The sequence below is a fragment of the Triturus cristatus genome, chromosome 3_1 (genome assembly GCF_964204655.1).
Source record: "Triturus cristatus chromosome 3_1, aTriCri1.1, whole genome shotgun sequence".
In the NCBI taxonomy this organism is placed as follows: Eukaryota; Metazoa; Chordata; class Amphibia; order Caudata; family Salamandridae; genus Triturus; species Triturus cristatus.
The window spans coordinates 779,572,945-779,594,035 of NC_140583.1; the positions used below are offsets into that span (position 1 = coordinate 779,572,945).

Genomic DNA, 21,091 nt, shown 5'->3' on the forward strand with positions numbered 1-21,091 from the left:
TTCACGCACATAAACCAGCCGCGCCCGGAGGCAGGCAGGCTTGGGTGCGCTCCGAATAGCCGCGCAAAGTCCTTTCAAAGCGGCAGACAGGGGCCAGAGGTACTGCCCAGGTGATGGAAGGGTAGGAGGGGGCAGGGGGAGTGTGTGAGAAGGAGGAGGGGTAACCTGCTGGGGGGCAGGAGGGAGGAGACGGGGCAAAGCAGGTCATGACATCATCATAGCACAGTAACCTTTTCCTGAGATGTCTGTCATTTCTTCACAATCCTCCCATTTGATAGACAGTGAAGATAACACCGGTTTATTGGTGCTCCTGGCTTTACCTGCACAATGCCGAGTGTAGGCACTTGACACCACAGGAGGACTACTGTAAATATTAGTGTTCAATAAGAACAGACCCAGTTCCCTATTATTGCTAAAGATTTGTAATGGGCACAGCTACCCCAAGTGGTTTCCCGGTGCAGAGCAGATAGGGAGGATGCAGAAGAGCCTTGGATAGAACATTTGGGATTAAAATTGGGAAAGAGCCAAGTCTCCCAGCCTTTACCAAAGATAACAAGAATTAGCATAGCCAATAGGTCTCGCCTTTGGGACTTTATAAGTGTTTAGCCATGCAACAGTTGATGTTGTTGCACCAAGAATATTGTGCTGCATAACTAAATACTTATAAGGTCCCAAAAGCGAGACCTATTGGCTATGCCAATGCTTGTTTTTATAGTGAGCTGATTCTAGTGCCACCTCCCTGCCAACATACTCCAGTTCCACCCCTCCCCCAATGTAAGTCCCATTATTACTAACTCCTCCCTCGCTAGGCCATGCCACTATAACCATGAGCACGTCCTTCTAATGACCTTTAGCTATCTCTCCATTCCCCCACAACCCACCCAAGTTCAAACTTGGGCCAAGCCGCTTTCTTCTAACTCTGCCCCCATCCTATTACAGGAAGCCCACAAGATGGTGCGGGAGGCAAACACCAAGCAGGCAGCTTCCGAGAAACAGCTGAAGGAGGCGCAGGGGAAGGTAAGGGCTCTATTTTAAGTGCGCAAGAAGTTATCCGATTGCACGGACAGCTGGGATTCGGGTGAATTCTGCTTTTTCTCGGAAAAGTCCTAGAGAGGGATTTTCAGGAGAATTCTTCTGGTAGGCCTCATAGGTGCACACAGAGCCTGACTTCTAAATCTGCATGGTCTAATAACACACTTTCTGGTGTATTTCCAAACTGTACCCAATGTTATGTTTATGTGAAGTTTTTTGTGTTCCACTTTCAATTAGTTTTTCCTAGGTGAAGAAAAATGGACGTGATACAATAACGACGGCAAGTGAGATCACAGTATCAAAAATAAAATTCAGAGACAATGATGTTATGTAACAGCACCGCGAAATTCAGAGGGAATTCGATCAAACGGTGTTAAAGAGTGAAATTCGAAGGCCGCGAGGGTACGCAGTGTGAGTGTGAACTCTGCGGAGAGTCTAATAATACAAGCAGTGAAATAGAGTAGAGGTCAGAGAAAGTGAGGTCACACACTGCCATTGGTTGATGTTTAGCAATATCAAGGGCATGCTCTACCATTAAGTATGTCTTCCTAGAAAATGAGCACCATACAGTGGCATTGTAAGGAATTTAAAGAAAGGGAGGTGATGTAATTTCACAGAGTGGCAGACAGAGTACGTGAGGCCTTACGCTGGTTGCAGTGATGCATCATGTCAGGAAGAGAGGCTGCACTGTGTCAAGACTAATCTATAGAAACTGAGTTAATTCAAAAGTATATAACACTATTAACAACAAGGAGGGTCAGAGCACCGTGAGTTCACACATTGTAACTGTAGTATCTTGACACTATGTGAGCTAACCCCACGGTTCTGCGTAGACTCAATAGAGGAATTACTTAATTGGCTGGAAGGAGTTAAGGTGTGGTTATTTACGGCTATGATGCAAGGAGACTGTAGTAAGAATGTTGTGTTGAAGAATAAAGACGTCTGTTATTGAGCTTCGGGTATGGCGTGTTCATTTTCCCTGCACCCGGGCTGGGGAGGACGCAACAGTAACTAAAACATTCCATTCTAGGGGCGGGATGTAGTTTACAGTAGTGCCTCAGAGCAGAGTTCCTAGGAAGTGAGGTCAAACAGCATAGCTAAGTTGAGCTCTCAGGAAGTGAGGTCATGCACAAGTATCATAGAGCTTCAAAGGTCTGAGGTCATGCCATTTTGTACAGACTTAAGAGGAAGTTAAGTTATACACAGCACAAAGGGAGTTGTAAAGGCTTGAACTCTGACAGCGTCAGGGTGGAGTTCAGACGAAAAGAGGCCTCACATTGTGCCAAAGATCTCAGAAGAAGCAATGTCATACAAATATGTACAAATAAAGCAAATGCAAGGCATCCAATGTGTTATTGAGTTCAGAGGAAGTGAAGGCTGACAGTGTTATTAAATTGAGCTTAGACACAATGAGGCCATGCAAAGAGTCGTAGAGCTTTGAATAACTGAAGTAGTACAGTTTGGTTCAGATTAAAGAGGAAGTGAGGTCATTCAACACTTGAAGGGTTCATAGGAAGGGAGGACGGACAGTGTAATCGAGAAGAGCTCAAATGACATGAGGTTATACTAAGTGTAAGTGAGCTTCAAATAATTGTGGAAATGCTGCTTGGTGAAGAGCTAAGAGGAAGTGAGGTCAGACAATGTTTGATATTGTTGACAGGAAGAAAGGTCACGCAGTGTTACTGAGTGGAGCTCAGAGGAAGCGAGGGCATGTAGTGTGTCACTAAGCATATAGTTGAGATCACACAGTGTGTGGTAGATTCAGAGAGAGTGAGGTTACACAGTATTGCTGAGCAGATGTCTGACGAAGAAGTTTACGCAACGTTTCATGAAGCTGTAGAATCGTTTGTAGAGTTAAGAGGTCACACAATGTGGGGTAGAGTTAAGAGGAAGTGAGGTCAGGAAGTTTAATTAAACTGAGGTCTTAGTAAGGAAGGTGATGCAGTACCTCATGGAGCTCAGACTAAGTTTAGAGTTTGTGTGGTCATACCATGACTGATAAAGTCCAGAGGGCGTGTCGAACTTCTGTTTCGGAAAGGATTTGTGCATACTGGGTGTGAGATTTGAATTTCTCCCCTTCTCAGAAATAGTGTGGTGAGTACAATAACTCTCCCTTTCCTTTCTCTTTGGCCAGATTGACATGCTGCAGGCTGAGGTGACCGCCTTGAAGACCTTAGTGATCACTTCAACCCCTTCTTCACCAAACCGGGAGCAGCACCCCCAGCTCCAGAGCCCATCCAAGACTTCCTTCAGAAAGGGGCACATACGCAACAAGAGCACCAGCAGTGCCATCGGCAACAACAACAGCCCCAGCCCCCCGTTAGAGCCAATCAGCAAGGAGAGCAAAGAGGTGGGCATGGAAACTGCATCCGTATATGCTGAAAACATGAAGGGTCTAGAAAGGGACCCATAGGAGAGCATTGGGGTGTGGGACAGCATATTTAATGTCAATCTGGGGGGTTGGAGAGCGGTGCAAGTATTCAGGATAGTTGGTTCTCCCAGGGAAAGAGGAGTGTCAAGTGCTGAGGCACTTTATTGGTAAAAGTCTCCAAAATGGCACCAAGGAATCTGAAGACGAGAAGCAGTGCTGACGAACGTTTGCAATACCCCATCTCGTGTCCTTAGGACTAGGGAAATGTACATAGGCGTACCTGGAGTAAGGGGGGTGAATAGGCCACGGACTGTAGGAGGGAATGAACTACATCGAGAGCAGGGCGAGGAAAATAAGAAACTACTGAGCTAGCAGATATGGAACATGTCATGAAAAATGTAGAGTGTAATGGCAAAGGCATGGAAGAGGGAGAAGCCAGAGGGGAATGGCATACAAGTTTGAAGCAAGAGCAGATTGGGAGAGGCATGTGGAATGGGATGCAGGACTTTCTGCCCCCCGCACCCATGCATTGGAAAACGTGTTCACAGCTTTGCCCAGCACCAGGGCGATGCCACATTTTCATCATGTTTGGTGACTTCCAGAAGAGGCATTACAGTCACACTGCTGGGCTGCGCTCTGACACATTTTTGAAACACTGCGCAGATTATGAAAATTAACTTTGGCAAGGGTGCCCTAGTGGCACGTGCCTCTGCTCTGCTGGCATAAATGAAACCAGTTAGGAACAATATATAATGAAGGCCTGTGAAAATAAACATTCCTTGTTTTGAGTAGATACAAAAAATGCAATACAAGAATGATTTATGTTTCGTTTCTAATTATTCCAGCACAGTTGAGGTTGTGGTTCTAGGATTAAGGATTACGGTGTGGGTGTAAGTATAGGGTTAGGGCTGCATATATACATATGGTTAAAATTGATGCAAGGGTTTGTGTTATGTTTAGATTTAATGATTTGTTTAGGGTTTTAGTTAGGTGTCTTCTTAATACAAAGGTTCTAGCTAGGTTATGGCTAGTTAGGTGGTTAGTGTAATGGTTAGGGTTAGTGTTGTGGTTAGAGTTTGGTATGATACAATATGTTATTCAGACACAGAAAGTCTCATTTCCAGTGGTGTAGCTAGACCATTTGCCGCCCGTGGCGGTCCCTGCGTTTGTCGCCCCATAGCGGCCGCATGTAAAAAAGAGGTTGAGGGGTGCTGGCGATTCCTCTGTTTGCTGCCCCGCGACAGCCGCAGTTAAGAGAGGGGGGAAGTCCGCCGCCCATAAAACTTGTGCTGCCCGGGCAGACTGCCTTCCAACGCCACCGTTGATTCCAAACGGAGTTTCAATAAACTTGTTACTTGGATTGGAGGTTAGTGTACATTAGTCTAGGTATTTGTATTAGAGTTCTAGAATTATTTCTTCATAATGCCCAGCTCACTGTAGAATGCCCTTTTCTTCTAAAAGAGTTCTTCATAATAACTTCAATATAAATGCATGCCTTTTTTATTTGAGTTCTTCATCATTACATAAAGTCGCATGTAGTGCCCAGTGGGAAATTCTGCCTTGACGGGGTGGCAGAAAAAAGGGAATAGAAAGACAGGAAACTAAAGCACAGTTTGGAAGAACCGTAAGAACAAGAGCGGGCAGAGACTGAAGAGCAGAGAACAATTGTAGTTGGCAGAGTGACAGATTTGGCTGTCTCCCCTGTTAGAGCTGGTCTGATCCTGCCCTAATGATGCCCCTAGCAAGCCCCAAGACTGCGAGGTCAGAGAATAACGATCTCAGGATTTAGGGTGCTGCTATCTCACCCCTTAATGATTCAGGACTCCGTGGAGACCTGACACGGACACCTTCACGCAACCCCACTGAGGTAGCTTAGTAGTTTAATACCTTACCACTGAGAATGGCATGCTACCTGAACGTCAAAGGTTAACATTGCAGTCAGGATCAGGGTGACATCAGGCTGGCATATAGGACAATCGGGCAGTGCCTGATGGGCTGGTTTGACAGATCATTGTGTGGGCCAGTTTTTAGCAGTGAATGGCTTATTTTATGTCTAGCTAGGCTGGTTTTACTGTTGATTTTGATTTCCCTCTTTATACCACAAACATTGACTGCAGCAAACACAAATGCATGCGGTCTCCCATATTTGGCTAAATACTCATACCGCGTGTCTTTACAAGTTCAAAACTGGCCTGATTTGTGAATGCGTGACACTTTTTCAGCTCTCTGGTTTGCTAACAGGGGTCACTTTCATTTTGGTGCCCGGGCCTATTGATCCAGTTCGACCCTAATCAGGTTGAAAAACTTTCTACCCCTACAAAGGTTAATACAATGAGTACCAGTGATTGGGGTAAGGTATGACCTCAGTCCATCTAGTGTTCGTGAGCTGTGGCTGTGTGAAAGGTCACTAGTTATCGCCAGATAACCCACAGTGTGCTGGATCTGTCAGAAGGATCATTGTGTGTGGGAGGGGATGCAGAATTGCCCAGACACCAGTGTGCATCCCTGTGCACTCTGCACTGTTACTCACCCGACGCATCATTCGTTATAGTGCGCGTTGGGAGAAATGCGGCCTAATTAAAAGGAATGCGTTGGGTGCTCCTGACCCATAGTAGAAATGCGGCCTAGAAACAGAGGCGTGTGCCGTGCTTGCAGGCCTAAAGCCCAGCGCAGCCATTGATCTCCGTGTGCCTCAACTCAGCTGAGAAACACCTCGGAGTACCGGTCCCATGGCGTATCTCCAACCAGCTGAGAGGGGCACCGGGGTAAAGTAAAAAAAAAGGTAGCGAGATTCCTATCGAGGCGACGGCCAGAGGATTGTGTCTGAGGGCACATAGGGTAAACTTCAGCAAATCCCCTAAAAGACACAGAATGGAAACAAACAAACCCAAATAAGAAGTTAAAATACAGTTTAAACAGGTAAGAGAAGCATAGAGCAAAGAGATACTTCGCTGTGTGGAGCCGCATTTGAAAGAGGCAGGTTGTACTGTGTGCTTGCCTAGTATGTGCCAGGAGTATTCTGTTTTGTTATAGTTTTTTTTGTGATGTAATACTTCAAAGTGGCTGTGTGGAGTTGCATTAAAGGAATAATGCATTACGGTCAGTGTGCAGCCCTTGGCACTCTGCATAGAATATGAAGTGATCGGCTTGTAGTGAGTAGACCAGGTGTAAAGAAATGCCAGTAAAAGATGCCGCCCAAGGCTGCTGCACTTGAGATAACAGCCTCTTATGGCTCCTGCTCTGTGCCACAAACGTGCTCTATCAGAGTCTGTCAGGCGGGCATCGCCCTTTAGCTTGGGGGAGATGTTTGATTTTGCGAGTCTTTTTCCCACCCTCTTGACATCTCCCTCCTTGCACCATTTTCATGCGAGGAATACACGGGCAGATTGTCACCAAGAGCTAGCCTGCCTCCTGATGAGGTAATAATAATAATTCACCCAAATGGGTGAATCTGCCTGCTTCCTCCATGAGAGTTGTGTTATGGCACTGTGCCCTAAGCACTTTGTCAGCCAGTAAACCCTCCTCTTCGACATAGGTAGACTTTAGAACCAGCATGAGCGGGCTTGGCACCAAAAAAATAGAAAGCTCTTTCGCCCATCACATGAATTTGAAGAGTAAAGCCAGAGAACAAAATCCATTTGCCGAGGCCTGGGACCGATTCTAACCTCTCAGAAAGTCACATTGACAGACAGACTTGTGTCTTCCTGGTGCAGGTGCACAAAGAAAGAGATACTACAGTGAGGTGGAAGGAAAGATTGGCTTCCAGGGAATCAGAAAAGCTACACACTGTAGAGACATGGTGGAGGACAGAGAACAGCAGAACCAAAATATACTAATGTGTAGCACCACAATGATTCAAAGGCACAGCAAATAAACACTGGATGCGCTCCTCAAATGCCTCATCTCTCCAGTCTACCACCCTCCTTTTCTTACGCTCCCTACCTCCTCACCACCAGACATCAACTGACTTGTGCGGTGTTGTGTTCTGAAGTGCTTGTGTATGCTGAGCTCACGTGTAGCCAGACAGCTGTAGAACTCCCACAGCCAGGATGCCTACAGTCCTCCAAGAAACAAGGTGGCAGGCGGGCGGGACTGTGTAGAGTGAGGGACTTTGAATACAGCTGTGGATTGATTTCTCTGCTTTGTCTGGCAACTTTGGCTAACTGTGTCTCCTCTTCTCTGTTATTTCTCTTCACACGTCTACTGTCTCCATGCCTCTATTTCTTTATGTCTCTCCCTCGCCACCTTATCACAAATTCCTGTCTGTTTCCCTCATCTTTACTATCTTTCCCTCTTTCTTTCTTGTTTCTTGCTCCCTCGGCTTCCTCAGTAGATCGGAGTACCCCCTCTCCTCTCTCTGCTCTTCTGTATCGTCCCAGGGAAGTCGATCCACATCACTTATGAGCCCGAGTGGCCAAGCCTGGCTGCCGATCTTTCTTCTTCCTCTTCCTCACGCCAGGTATTCATGTCAAATTTTGGGTGGTGGGAGTTCTTGTGTATGTGAACGATCAAAAACTTGTAATTGCAACATTTTCATCTATGATTAAAATATATTTATATTTGCCTTTTGCTATGGTGCAATGTTCCTACTTGCTGGTGGGAGTGGTGGAGTGTTCATTTTTGCTTTTTGATGTGATGAATTATCCCAGTTTCGTCCTGGATGTGTTGGAGTATTCTTAGATTGTTCTGTGGTGCTGCAGTGTTCTCTGCATTTGTGTTTGTAGTGTTGTTTCCTCTTTCATGTGGTGAAGCAAGCATTTATGTTTGATGCAGTGGACTGTATATTTCTGTTTGCTGTATGCTCTTATTTATGTTTCGGCATTGGAGATGGTATTCCTTATCCTTTGGTATAGTAGAGTGTTCTCTTCTTTTTGTTTCGAGGTATACTTTGCTGGTTTTGCTGTATTGGAATGTTTCTCAGTGTGATGAAATAGTCCTAGTTCTTCGCTATAGAGAAGTTTTGTTTGCCCTTCGGTATGGTGTAGCATTGCTTAGTCGTTAGTGTGGTAGAGTGTCTGCTCCTTCATGTTGCAGAGTTTCCTTTAGTGATTTTGATTGGTGGAGCGCTGTTTGGCTGCTGTTTGGTTGAAGTGTTCTTGCTGTTTGCTGTGCAGAAATGTTATTTGCACTCTGATGTGGTGTGGTTTTGTCTACCCCTGATAGAGCGTTTTTTCCTTGGAGGCTCAGGAGTGGACAAGTGTTTTTTGCACTTTGGTATGGTGGAGTTTTCTTTAAACTTGTGTGCGGTGGAATGTTCTTCTCTGACTGTTCATCGGAGCTGTTGAGGTTTCTTTGTTGTTGTCCAGTGTTCTTAGCTTACTAATGTATTGAAGTGTTCAACTCTTTATATTTTTTACGTTTTCAAGAGTTTTGCATAACAATAAAATACGATTTCAATATATTGATTCTTGTAGTAGCAAATACACCTTGAAATAATTTATACTGGAACTAATCATTCATTGAGTGAATAATTCAGTTTGAGGACTCCACTCTCCTACTTAATGACCAACATATTGTTGACATAGGATGGCATAAGAGAATACATGACACACCATTTCCCCACAAATCGACCAGATTAAGCTGGAACGTGTTATGTCCGTCGCCTGGAGTATTTGTCTTTGTATAAGTCGTATACATCTAAAATGTTTGTCAGCGGCAAGTTGCTGATTCGCTCTTTCATTCTACTATATTTCATTTAGATTTCCATTTCCATTTAGGTAGCCTGATTTATTCGCTGAGCATTAAACTCTAAACCACCCAATGTTGTTCCTTTGAAATGTGCGGGCTCATCTGTGCCATTAAATACAATTACGTGTCATTAAGCTTATCTTGGGATTCTTGCTGTATGCACTTTTATTTCCTGCACTCAGCAGCCTTCGGGCATTTTACAGAGCCATGTGTTACTCAGACTGTATTTCAAGGACAAGTTGTTTTTTTTTATATGCAGTTTAAATATTTTACTCACACTACATTAAAATTTCACTTGAATCTGAACCAATCGTAAACCTGGGCTATTTTTTAATTTAGGCTCGCATTTTATTTAATTTTTATAGATTGAATTAAATGTACAGTTTGTTTCTCGGTGCGTGTGTTTTTTTATCAGATGCAAAAGTAAGAATGGGAGCGGTCCAATTCAGTGAAGAAACGTTGTGCATATCACAGCTTTATCCAGCCATGTTGTGCAATCAGTTTTACATCACTAAAACATGATCTAACAATAAATGTGACAATATGCTTAATTTGATACGGTATGAACAGGAGCTACAGGGAAAGGGAGGGTAGCGCATACCCAGGCCATCATGACCGGGGGTTGCTTCTTTTGGCCTGGTAACACTGTCTAAGCCAGGCGGAGTGTGGTTTTCAAAGCAAAGTGGTCAATATATACGGAAAACACCTTCATATTCATCTGTTTTTACTTATTTGCTTTTCTGTTCATATCTGGTGTTAGCCAAAATCTTTTGATTATTCTAAAATTAAATAAATATATTTATTTGTATGGGCTTGTAGCCAACTCTCTTTATCCATTGGTGTGTTGTTGTGTCATGCAGTTGGTCTGCTCATAAAAGCCATTGGGTAACTATACTTTGAGTGATGGCATTCTGCCCTTTTACTAGGAGCCTATTCACACATAAAGTAGTTCCCTTCAGTGCCAGAGACTACTATGGGAATATGTGCTTTTTGAAACGAAAAAAAATTATTTGAACTAAGTCAATTTTATTTTTAGATGAACAAGAGTTTGGGAGCTGCCCTCAACAATACAGTTTTGCAAAAACCATGACAAAACAAAACAAGCACTGACATAGTCAAAAGACTGGCAGCCAACACCAGGGCTATTGGCTTTGCCAGTGCATTTCTTATTTTGTTTTGACCTCTGTAATTCTTCTGCTCTTGTCTTCATTTCCCTTTCTTTTTTTGCCACTATATAAACAAAACACAGGGATAGTGTAATATAAGTGGGAAACAATACATCATTGATGTAAGTGGCCATTGTCTCCATTTTCAGATTCATATACTTTGACACAAATATCCTGCACATTGTAGGCCCTCACATTTTCTTCATGTTTAAAATGGTTGGTGCTAGGCAACCGGTCTGTCAGTATTACGTCCTTGCTGATGTGCCCAAGGACATCCTTGTGGTCTCTGTGGTACATATCTGTTACCCCTCTTTTGGAACTCCCCACCCAATGAAAGGTCCTCAGCATGAAGAACCAAATCTTGGTGGTTGCCTTGGCATTCTCTGCCCTCTGCTTGTCCTTTCCTATGCATCTTGTTTGCACTTTGGAAATGATGGTGTGATGTTACAGCACACATTTTGCATTTTATCGTGACAAAAAGACATGATGCTGGTTACATTGCATGTCTGGTAGTAAGCAGATTAACAAGTTTCTCCACTGTATTGGGATCCTGCCATCCTCATTGGCCTTCCTAAAAATGCCAAAGAAGATATTTAGACATCTTCCCTTTGTGTCAAGCCGAAGGAGCGTCACCTCACTGCTTTTTAGCAGTAAAAAAAAGGAAAAATAAAATGATAACTTGCGTTACTATCATTTTATTTTGTCCTTCTGTAGCATCTTTGCAGGGCATAGCGAGGCTGCTCTGACTACAGGAGCAGGGGGAGTGGTGAGCGCAATGTGTAAGTGTGGTTGAATCTTTGGCCCCCCGCCTCAGGCCGTCCAAACATTCATGCGCACTTTGCATGTTCACCACGCAGGCTGCATTACAGCCTGCGTGGAGAACATGCCCAGGCTCCCAGTCAGCGTCTGAGCACCGAACCACGGCGCTCAGACTTATCACAGCGCTGCATTGCAGCGTTGTGATTGGCTACGGGGAGTCTGGGTGTGCTTCCTGTTCCGACCAGAGCGAGGCGCTACGGAGAAGAGACGCGGCGAGAAAGCGGTGAGAATGTATGTTTTTTCTTTTTCTTTTTACACCCGCTTCCCCCCCGCTTCGGCCCCCTCCTGCCCGCGCCCCCCTCTCTTGATCTGTGCCAGCCGCCACAGATGATTCTTAATTATTTTTTCTCACGCAGTCTGGGGGATTCATTGATTTTTGAATGTTGGAGAATTAATTTGTCATACTTTCATTGGACATGAATATGTTAACTCTTACAGATTTTCGTCTGGTGACGTCGAATAAGGCAGGAAAAGATCTAGTGCCACATGTATCAAAAAATCATTTTGTGATTACCAAATAGCGATTTTTACCGAATCACTATTTGGTAATCACAAAATGCTATGTATGTAAGGAATCATCAAAGATTTAAAAATTCCTTAATATTACCAGGTATTGATTCGCTAAATAGGTAATCGCTGTTAGGCAATAGTACTCCATTCATTCCTATGGGCCAAATGTCCATGGGTGCGAATGGTTTTGCATTCGCTAATTTGCAATTACCTAATTGGTAATCACAAATTAGGTAATGCAAAGCCAAGGGTGCCTCAGGGCCTAAGGCCCCCCTGAAGAACCCCAAACAATAAATGTTCACATGTAAAGCGCACACATGCCCGTACTACAGGCACTTTGAAAAATTAAATTTTCTAAATCTGGACATGGTTGCCATCAACTTGAAGTCAATGGTAATGGGATTTTCCTAAAGGCACATTTCGCATTTAGAAAATGCTTGGTACATGTGCTAAGGGAATCGCAAATTTTGATTCCCTATTTGTAGTCGCAATTTTAGGTAATCACTGTTTTTGTGAGTACCTAAAATTGCGACTACAAACCCTTTCATACATCTTGAAAGGCTATTTTGCATTTGCAAGTTGCCAAAATTACTGATTTGCACCTCTTGCGAATGCAAAATTGTTTGATCCATGTGGCCCCTACTGTGTTGTGATAAAGTGCTTGCCTTTTCTTTTGAGCTGCAGAGTGCTTTGTGCTCTTTGATGTGGTGGAGAGATCTTACCTTCTCGGTGGTTTGAGTGGACTATTTTAGCTTTTTGTTGTGGCTGAATACTCTTCCCTGTTCTTTGTTTTGTTTCAGTGCCCTGTGCACGCTGGCTTATGTTGATTGCGTTCTGCTGTTTGCGATGGTGGTGTGTTCTCTATTCTTTTTGTTTGAGGAGGTCCTTTGAGCTCTAATCTTCCACGCTCTGTAATAGTTTGCAGTATATGGTTGCTGTGGTTTTTGATGAAGTTCTCTCTTTGGTGGGATAAAAAAACCCTGTCCTGGTAAAGTGGAGCCTGAGTCTGTAAACATCACGTGTCCTCTGCGTGCCTTTATGCTGTTCTTTGCTTTATTTTGTGTATATTTGCATTTCTTTATAATTTATAAGCTAAAAGGAGTTTCGGCAGAAGCGTTCCGTAAGTGGAAAAAGTCTATTCTTTCCGCAGTGATCTATGAGAGTCAGTGTTCCGCTGAGTTTCGAGCTTTGAAATACTTTTATACACTTCCGTTTTGCATGTGCACCAACTATGCTTCATGAAAAGAGCTAACCTCTACAGTGGGGAACCTCCCTGACCACAGAGAAGAAAAGCACTTTCCAAGTTTAAATGAGTGCATGTGCACACAAGGCTGAGCCTACCCAATACTTTCAACAGATCCACTGTGTATCGCGCACTCACACACGCACAAACACATGCGTGCACACACGCACACACACCCACACACATCATATATATTTCTTGTATACATACACACACGTATACATTAACCATGCACTTCATTTCCCATGCGCATCAATCCTGCCAACATTTCATGGGCTGTGAAGGACCCTCTTACTATGCTATGAGATGACTGGTTCCTGTTATTGACACTTACTTGAAAGAGACATATCACTGCCTGGCACTTTCCTCAGGTTCTCATTCCATTTCCTCTGGGAGGGTGGAGTCACTCACAGCCAGGTAGTCTAGGAGCGGCCCCACATCCTGTGGAAGAACTTATGAGAGGCCCCAGGAGGATCTTCAGTGTTTGGAAATTATTGATTTTGTGGTTACATTTGCTTTAACGATTTATAAACGAATCACTTCTCCGTGTCCGGTGTCTCCCTGCTCCCCCCTGAACTCTTGCTGTTCTGCTTCTCACTTTTCATTTCTTACACCCTCTGCCTTGCTTTTATTTCATCCCTCTTTTTTCCTTTTTAACACCTCTCTCTTCCCACGTGCAATCTCATTTTCATATTTCTCTCTCTCTTTTATTCCTTTTACGTTCCTTTCTCCATCACACTCTTCTGTCCTCCTGATGCATCTTTGCAGGTAGACACCCTTCTGTTTGCAGAGTTCGAGGCCTGGAGGGACTCCCCAACGTTAGACCACTCTTGCACATTTCTGCAGAGGATTTACCATGAAGATATTGAACCCTGTCTGGATTTTGCCAAACTGGAGGTAAGCCATTTGACTTAGATGTATTCGTATTCCTATGCCTGAATGGCACCCTATGCCATCAGTAGATTATGCTGTTATCTGACATTTGGCAATATCCCTACCCCAGTTGGGCAGTAGATGATTCCTGCTTCTCCCCTCCAGCAGTGAGCTTTGTCTGGATTCCCTCACTCCCATTGAACTGACACTGCCTTCCTATTCTACCATTGGCTGCATTGCTCCTTTGTAACTGGGTATTGCCTGGTTTCCCTTCTTGGCATTAGCTTGATTCCCCGTGGCATAGGCTGCATTCTCTTTGATATTGGGCTTTAAATGGATTTTCTCTCTGGCCGAAGCACTCTTACCACACATTGACCTGTGGATGGATTCCACTCTGGCTTTGGACTGTGGTTGTATTCTTTTCTAGAACTGGACTTTTGCTGTGTTCCCCGTGACATTGGGCTTTAGTTTAATTCCACCTCGGTCATTGGGGTTTTGCTGGATTCCTCCTGTGCCACTGGCTCAATTTGCCATTGGACTATGCACTTTAGATCAGTTCCTCTCTCACACTGGTTGGCGACTTGATTGTTGCCAATGATCTTTGGTTTCCACTTTGCGCTACCACTTTGGCTGGATTCTTTTCTGATAAGGTGGATGGTCTGTGTTTTACTGTGGACAGCAGCCATTAATTGGATTCCACATTGGGCAATAAGCATTCAGTCAGTGCGCTTTTGCCGTTAGCATGAACGATCAGATTTGCCTTTCACCCCATTTTGACCAAGGGCTTCTTCATGTAGAGTATCCTTTTTGCCCGGAGACTGCAGCTCTACTACTGCTCAGTGGTGTTGGAAGGTGGGTGGGAGATCCTAGAGTGTTGGGCGCAGAGCACCCGTCTCAAGAACAATGCGCGCCCACTGCCCACACTCAATCAGCGGCGAGGATGGAGGACAAGCGCGCCCATAATGTGCAATGGGCCCGCATCAGGGAGCAGGGCCGAGGGAAAAACTTTCTGCCGGCCAATACTTCTGACAGCGCTGCTTGTGTGTGAGGAAAGCTTGCACTGCTGATGATGCTGCCTGTGAGGTTCTCTGTTTTTTGGGGAAATGTGTGCACCTTTTGCAAATTCTGTACTGTGCCCGTTTGTTAGTGACGACTGGTAGAACTATTTCACTACGCAAAACCCGAAATGATTGGCTTTGTCACTGCCTATTGTTTTTCTTGTTATCATAAGCTCTCAGAACTGGTGAAGTCTGCAGTTGAGAAGAACACTCTGACTGTGGAGCCAGTGGCATCGCAGAGTCTGCCGCTGGTTAAGGCATCTGCAGTAGAATGCGGAGGACCCAAGTAAGGAACTTTTTGCTTTCCTCAAACACAACCTTCCTGCCCTACACTTTTGTATCTAAGGTGCTGCAACTTCTCATAGATTGCTTTCTTTTTGTTTACTACAACTGCTTCTTCTTTGTGTGAAGATAGAGGAGGCCCTGTTCATACAGAGTTTACATTCCATTTTCTTGTCTATATTGTCTGGGTACATTGCTCCCAAAGATGGATGTTCTGTTCTTGCTTTCTGAGGTGGTATTTCACTTGCAGGTTACCAAGTGGGTCTGGTTAATTGTTCATGATCTGTCTTTTTAGCCCTCTCTCCTTCTCTCTCTCTCTTTCTGTCTCTCTCACACAAACACAGACACTTTCTCTTTTCTCTCTCGTTCTCTTTCTTCCTTTATCACTCTCTCTCTCTCTCTCTTTCTGTTGTTTTCCTTTGTGTCTCTCTCTCTTTAGGTCCATGCCTACCAGACACCACAGCTGTCTGGATTGATAACAGTTTCTTGGGGACATTCGGAAAGTTTCCCGGGGAATCCATTCTGCCCATTGCTTACCATTGGCTTTGTAACTCACATTTGCTTGCTTTCTATTTGCTGGCATTATTTGTTTTAGGCTGTCCATCTTGAGTTAGTCCCTTCCCTTCCCAAATCCTATTTACTGTATTCTTTCACCAGTTCTGAATTTCTGTATACAGGCCTTTAAATCTTGTTCTTATCTTGTCACATTTGCTATGCATTTAAAGCCAGAGGTCAGATGTATGGCTCTGTCTTCCAAGGAGCTTAGTTTTTTTTCTCTGACTTTAAAGTGAGAGGATTTATGTGACAATCAAGCTGGCTACTCACGGTGTGCTGTACAATGATATTTTCTTTTCTAGCACAAAACAACATTTAAATGTCTGTAAACGAACCTTGTAGATATTTCAGAATATGGAAAGCACAAATAAAGCACATTTTTTGTAGTTCTAAAGTGTGGTGGAAACAAATATTTGAATATGATCAAAACAAACCAGTACATTAAGTGATGACATTTCCACACATTATCGTTTGTGCGCTGTATACTTTTATCAGTAAAACTGTAGGTCTGTGCAAATGTATTGGTCATTTCAATTGAAGATGTTTCGTCTGTAGTGTCAGTGTGCTACCACACAATGTACTCCACTTTACCCCCACTCCACTCTACTCAGCAGCACTCCACTCCACTGTACTTTACTCTGCACCACTCCACACTACGCCAGTCCAGTCCACACTGCGACACTGCACTCTGCTCTGCACCACTCCTCTCCATGCCACTTTACTCTGCACCTCTCTACTCTATTCCACTCTACTCAATGCCAATGCACTCTACCCCACCACTACGCTCTTCGCCACTTCACTCTTCACCAATCCACTCTAAGCCACTCTAATTTACTCTGAACCACTGCACTCTACAACACTTCACTCTACTCTGAAACAATCTACTCCATGCCACAGCTCTCCATGCCACTCTATCCCACTCTGCGCCATTCCACTCTGCGCCACTGCACTATACCATTTATCCCTCCACTCCACTCTACCCCAGTGCACTGTACGCCGCTGCACTGTACGCTGCTGTACTTGACGCTATTGCATTCTTTACCACTTTACTCAAAACCAATACACTCTATGTCATTGCACTCTCTATGCCAAGGCTACTCTGCACCATTGCACTGTATGCCGCTATACTCTTCAACACTCTTCTCTCTACCACTGCACTCTCTACCACTTTACACTGCACCACTCACCGCAACTGCACTCTACACTTATACTCTCTACACCACTCTACTCTACACCACTATACTGTACAACACTCTATTCTGCAACACTGCACTCTTTGCCACTGAACTCTACACTGCTCTACCCTGCTCCATTGCACGCTATGCCATAGCACTCTACTCTTCACCACTTTACTCAAAACCAATACACTCTATGTCATTGCACTCTCTATTCCAAGGCTACTCTGCACCATTGCACTGTATGCCGCTATACTCTTCAACACTCTTCTCTCTACCACTGCACTCTCTACCACTTTACACTGCACCACTCACCGCAACTGCACTCTACACTTATACTCTCTACACCACTCTACTCTACACCACTATACTGTACAACACTCAATTCTGCAACACTGCACTCTTTGCCACTGAACTCTACACCACTCTACCCTGCTCCATTGCACTCTATGCCATAGCACTCTACTCTTCACCATTCTACTGCACTCTACGCCAATGCACTCTTCGCCAATGCACTCTGCTCCACTACCCTCTATGCCAATCTACTCTATGCCACTCTAATCTACTATGCACCACTTCACTCTACGCCTTTCAACTTTGCACCACTCTACTCTGTGCCAATGCACTCTACCCCATTCTACTATGCACCTCTGCTCTTTACCGCTGCACTACTGTACTCTGCACCACTCTAATCTACGCCACTGCACTCTACGACACTCTTTTATGCATAACTGCACCCTCCGCCACTAAAGTCAACGCCACTCTACTCTGCACCACTCAGCTCTGCCCGACTCTACTGGACTCTGCGCCAATGCCCTCTATGCCCTTACACTCTATGCCACTCTACTCTGCATCACTCCACTCTACGCCACTCTTATCTATTCTGGACCTCGGCACTCTATGCCACTGCACTCTACATGACTGTACTCTTTATGTCACCTCACTCTAGTTCACTCTACGACACTCCACAATACTCCACTTTATGATTCTCTACTCCATTAAACTCTGCTGCACTCTGTGCCACTGTACTCTGCATGACTGTACTTTAAGTCACCTCACTCTAGTCCACTCTACAACACTCCACAATACTCCGCTCTTTGATTCTTTACTCCATTAAACTCTGCTGCACTCTATGCCACTCCACTGTACAACACTCTTTGCCACTCTACCCCTTTACCCCACTCTACAACGCTCTATGCAATTCCCTGTACACCACTACATGCCACTTTACTACACTCCTTTCCCCATCAACTTTTAGCTGTGCTGAACAGCAGCCACACTGGTGTACAACTTGGCTAATAAATAAAGGCAAACCAAAAGCTCTTGCATAGGCAATTCCTATTGGTTTTGCCAAAGCTTTTTTTTTGTTGGTCCTCTTGCCTATTACCTTCTCTGACCCTTATCTCCCTTGTCAATTGGACACTTTTGCCGCACTCTCCTCCAGTCCCAGTGTTTTCAAAAGCTGGAAGGACAGTCTGAACCCAGGGGATTCCTATATTTCTTTACACATCAACATGTTTGTGCGCTCTGGCATTGATATTTTTGCTGCATGAGGCTATTCTAGATTCACATGCTGGGCTTTATGCCACCATCTAGTGTTTGGGTCTGGGAAATGTTATAGGCAGGCATAAATAAAGCTGTTCGTAGCTCTGCTTACTCCTGCCATTGACTGTTCTCCACGGATGTCTGCAAGTTGTTTTTCTTCTAATACGTTTGGAGTCACAAGATACTTCATGACTCCTCCCTTAGCCCACAATGCTCCAGGACAAAGCCTTCATCTTAGATTGATTTTTTGACCATCGGATTCGCACGTTGCCAGCTCCTGGGCCAACAGCAGCTTCTCCGGGACCTCCAGTTGTTGATAATTCGGCCCCAATGATGGAAGAACTCTACACAGGATTAGTGATCATTTAGGACTTGACTTTGAGCAGGGTTGATGCAGCTTTCTCGAAGAAACTCAGATCAAATTGAGAATCAGGTCAATGGTTAGACCATCATCAGGTAATCAACCTCTGCTTGTCTCTGGACCATGAGTAGTCAACCGGCTTGGTATGTAAGGTGTTTCAATTGCAAAATACCCATCCAGCACTGATTGGAATGCTGCTGGATATGCCATAAGATGTAGTGTTGAGAATCACCCAAGATACTGGGCTTCGTTCGAACCGATGACATCATTAGCCCCAAAGAGGATAAGCCTAGGCTCAGCCAGTGCAGGGTGAACAGAGGCAAGAGGCTTTGTCCTCAAATGCCTCAGAAGCATAGGAAGAGAAACTCACATTATGCCTCCATTTCACCACGCTCACTTGAGGATTAACCCCAGGGATCGACCTCAAAAGCGTCCTACTATTGAGCGAGCAGGGCATCAAACCCTGAAGCATGCCACAAGAGGCACTGACCTTCCAACCCGGCTCAAAGCTCTAACACCTGAGAGACCCCAGAGGCTCCAGGAAAGCATTTGGCAAAGGGCACTGAGTGTCAGCATCCATCAGTGCTGGTTCTACCAAAATCCTTGACAAAAATACATCCACAGAGCTGACATCAGCTTCGAAGTCGACTCTGAGATCTACCCTGAGATTGGCTCCAAAACAGGCCTTGATGCCGAAATCAGACTCCAGTGAAGTCCCATTCACCATTGAGCTCCCTGGGTTGCCCAATATCAGACATCGAAAGATTTTCATTTATCCCTTCATTCCGAAAATCTTAGCATGACAATTTTCCCCTGCACGATCAGCCACATACACCTTACATACCTAAGAAGTTAAAACTTACCTTCGAGCAGCGAATTTTGGATGAGTTACAGTCCTTTCTGATTCTCAAGAAGGCTAGAGAAAGGGTCACTACTCCACGTCCGGTACTTCCTACCCCTAGGCCTCACACACCACCATCAGCTCCGCCTCCTCTGTCACAACAGTTCGTTTCTCACTCTGGCCACTATGACTCAGACCAGGGCAGTCCTTATGATCTTCAAGATCCTCATGATGACCCTGTTACATCGGGAGATGGGGATGACCCTTGTCAATATTACCATGTTGATCCCCCTCACGATCCTAGCCTAGAGCCCTATCCTGTTAAGACCTCTCCCTGAATGAAACTACTGCTTACCATGCAGTCATACAGTGGGCCACAAAACACCATAAGGTAAAGCTCCATATGTTTGGTCGAAACTTTTTCTAAAACCAAGAGATCTGTCCAGTTTCTTCCTATGCTAAAAGACATGGTGAAATGAAGTACAGACAATTCCAAGGACCTAGTCAAGGTTAAAGTTGTCAACCCACAAGTCGAGAAAAATACAAACTCAGACAGACATTCTATTTTATATCAGGGGCCAAGTTTTTTTGGTGGTGCAAACAGCCAGACAGACCGTCTCAGCTCAGGCAACAGGACATGCTCTTCCTCTATATAAGGAGAGCAAGAAATGTAATGCAGTTGGGAAGTATGTGACTGTGGAGGCAACCCCCAATGGAGGATTGCCAGTTCAGTTGGATTGCTTTCCAGATATCATCACCGTCACTAAGAGGAGATGGAGGAGTTAGTGTAGCATCTTCATGAGACTTTCCACAAGAGGGGACAAGAAGTTATTGTGGCAGGGGATGTTATCTCAAACACGTACATTTGGTGTGCCCACAACTCTGCTGACACCGCCTCCAGTTAAATCAACTCCAACATCCTTTTCATATGCAATGCCTGGCTAAAAGTGTTGTGCTTTAGACCAGAGGTACAACACCTCATCAGTGTTTTGTTTCATGGAGTATCTCTGCTCGGCCTATTGGTCAACTCAATGCTTGAACAAATTAAAAGCGGCGCAAAAACTGTCAAAGCTATGGGAGCACTGTGGACCTAAACACCCAAGGTCTGTCTTCCTCAAATAGCAGGTGAGATCTTCCCCTCCTGCTCAGAGAGAGGGATACCACCAGCATCAATCCTTTCAAGACACACACAGGGACCCAAGTCCTCGAGCATCTACTTCCATGCAGTGACTTCCCTTGACCCCATGATGACACATCACCTGTGGGGGAAAGTTGAGGTTTTTCCTTCCACCGTGGGAGAAAATAGCCTCCAAAAATGGGTGCTCTCAGTGGTACAGCAGGGGCACTGCCTGGAGTGCCACTGAATGCCACGTCATACCACCTCATCTGCATGTAATGAGTTGTTACCATCTATGACTTTCACAGGAATAAGTGCAAGTGATCTTCGCCAAAGGTGGCATTGAGCTTGTACCACCTGCCCAGTGGTGCTAAGGAGCTACAACTGGTACTTCATGATCCCCAAAAAAGAACAAAGTCTGCAGCATATTCACATGACTACCCTGCAAGACGTCA

General features: G+C 44.7%; 1 protein-coding gene across 12 annotated transcripts in view; it reads left to right on the top strand.

Moving 5' to 3' along the window:
* The window catches only part of RAB3IL1 (RAB3A interacting protein like 1), a 235,978-nt gene that overhangs the window by 165,115 nt on the left and 49,772 nt on the right, over positions 1–21,091 (top strand). For 11 of the 12 annotated variants that reach the window (XM_085644983.1, XM_085644987.1, XM_085644978.1 and 8 more), the window contains 4 exons: positions 940–1,017; positions 3,167–3,382; positions 13,598–13,726; positions 14,934–15,046. In XM_085644983.1, coding sequence (XP_085501109.1) covers positions 940–1,017; positions 3,167–3,382; positions 13,598–13,726; positions 14,934–15,046 — 536 coding nt within the window. Of the gene's footprint in view, positions 1–939; positions 1,018–3,166; positions 3,383–7,736; positions 7,863–13,597; positions 13,727–14,933; positions 15,047–21,091 lie in introns of all 12 variants that reach the window. The other variant, XM_085644988.1, reaches the window with a different exon arrangement.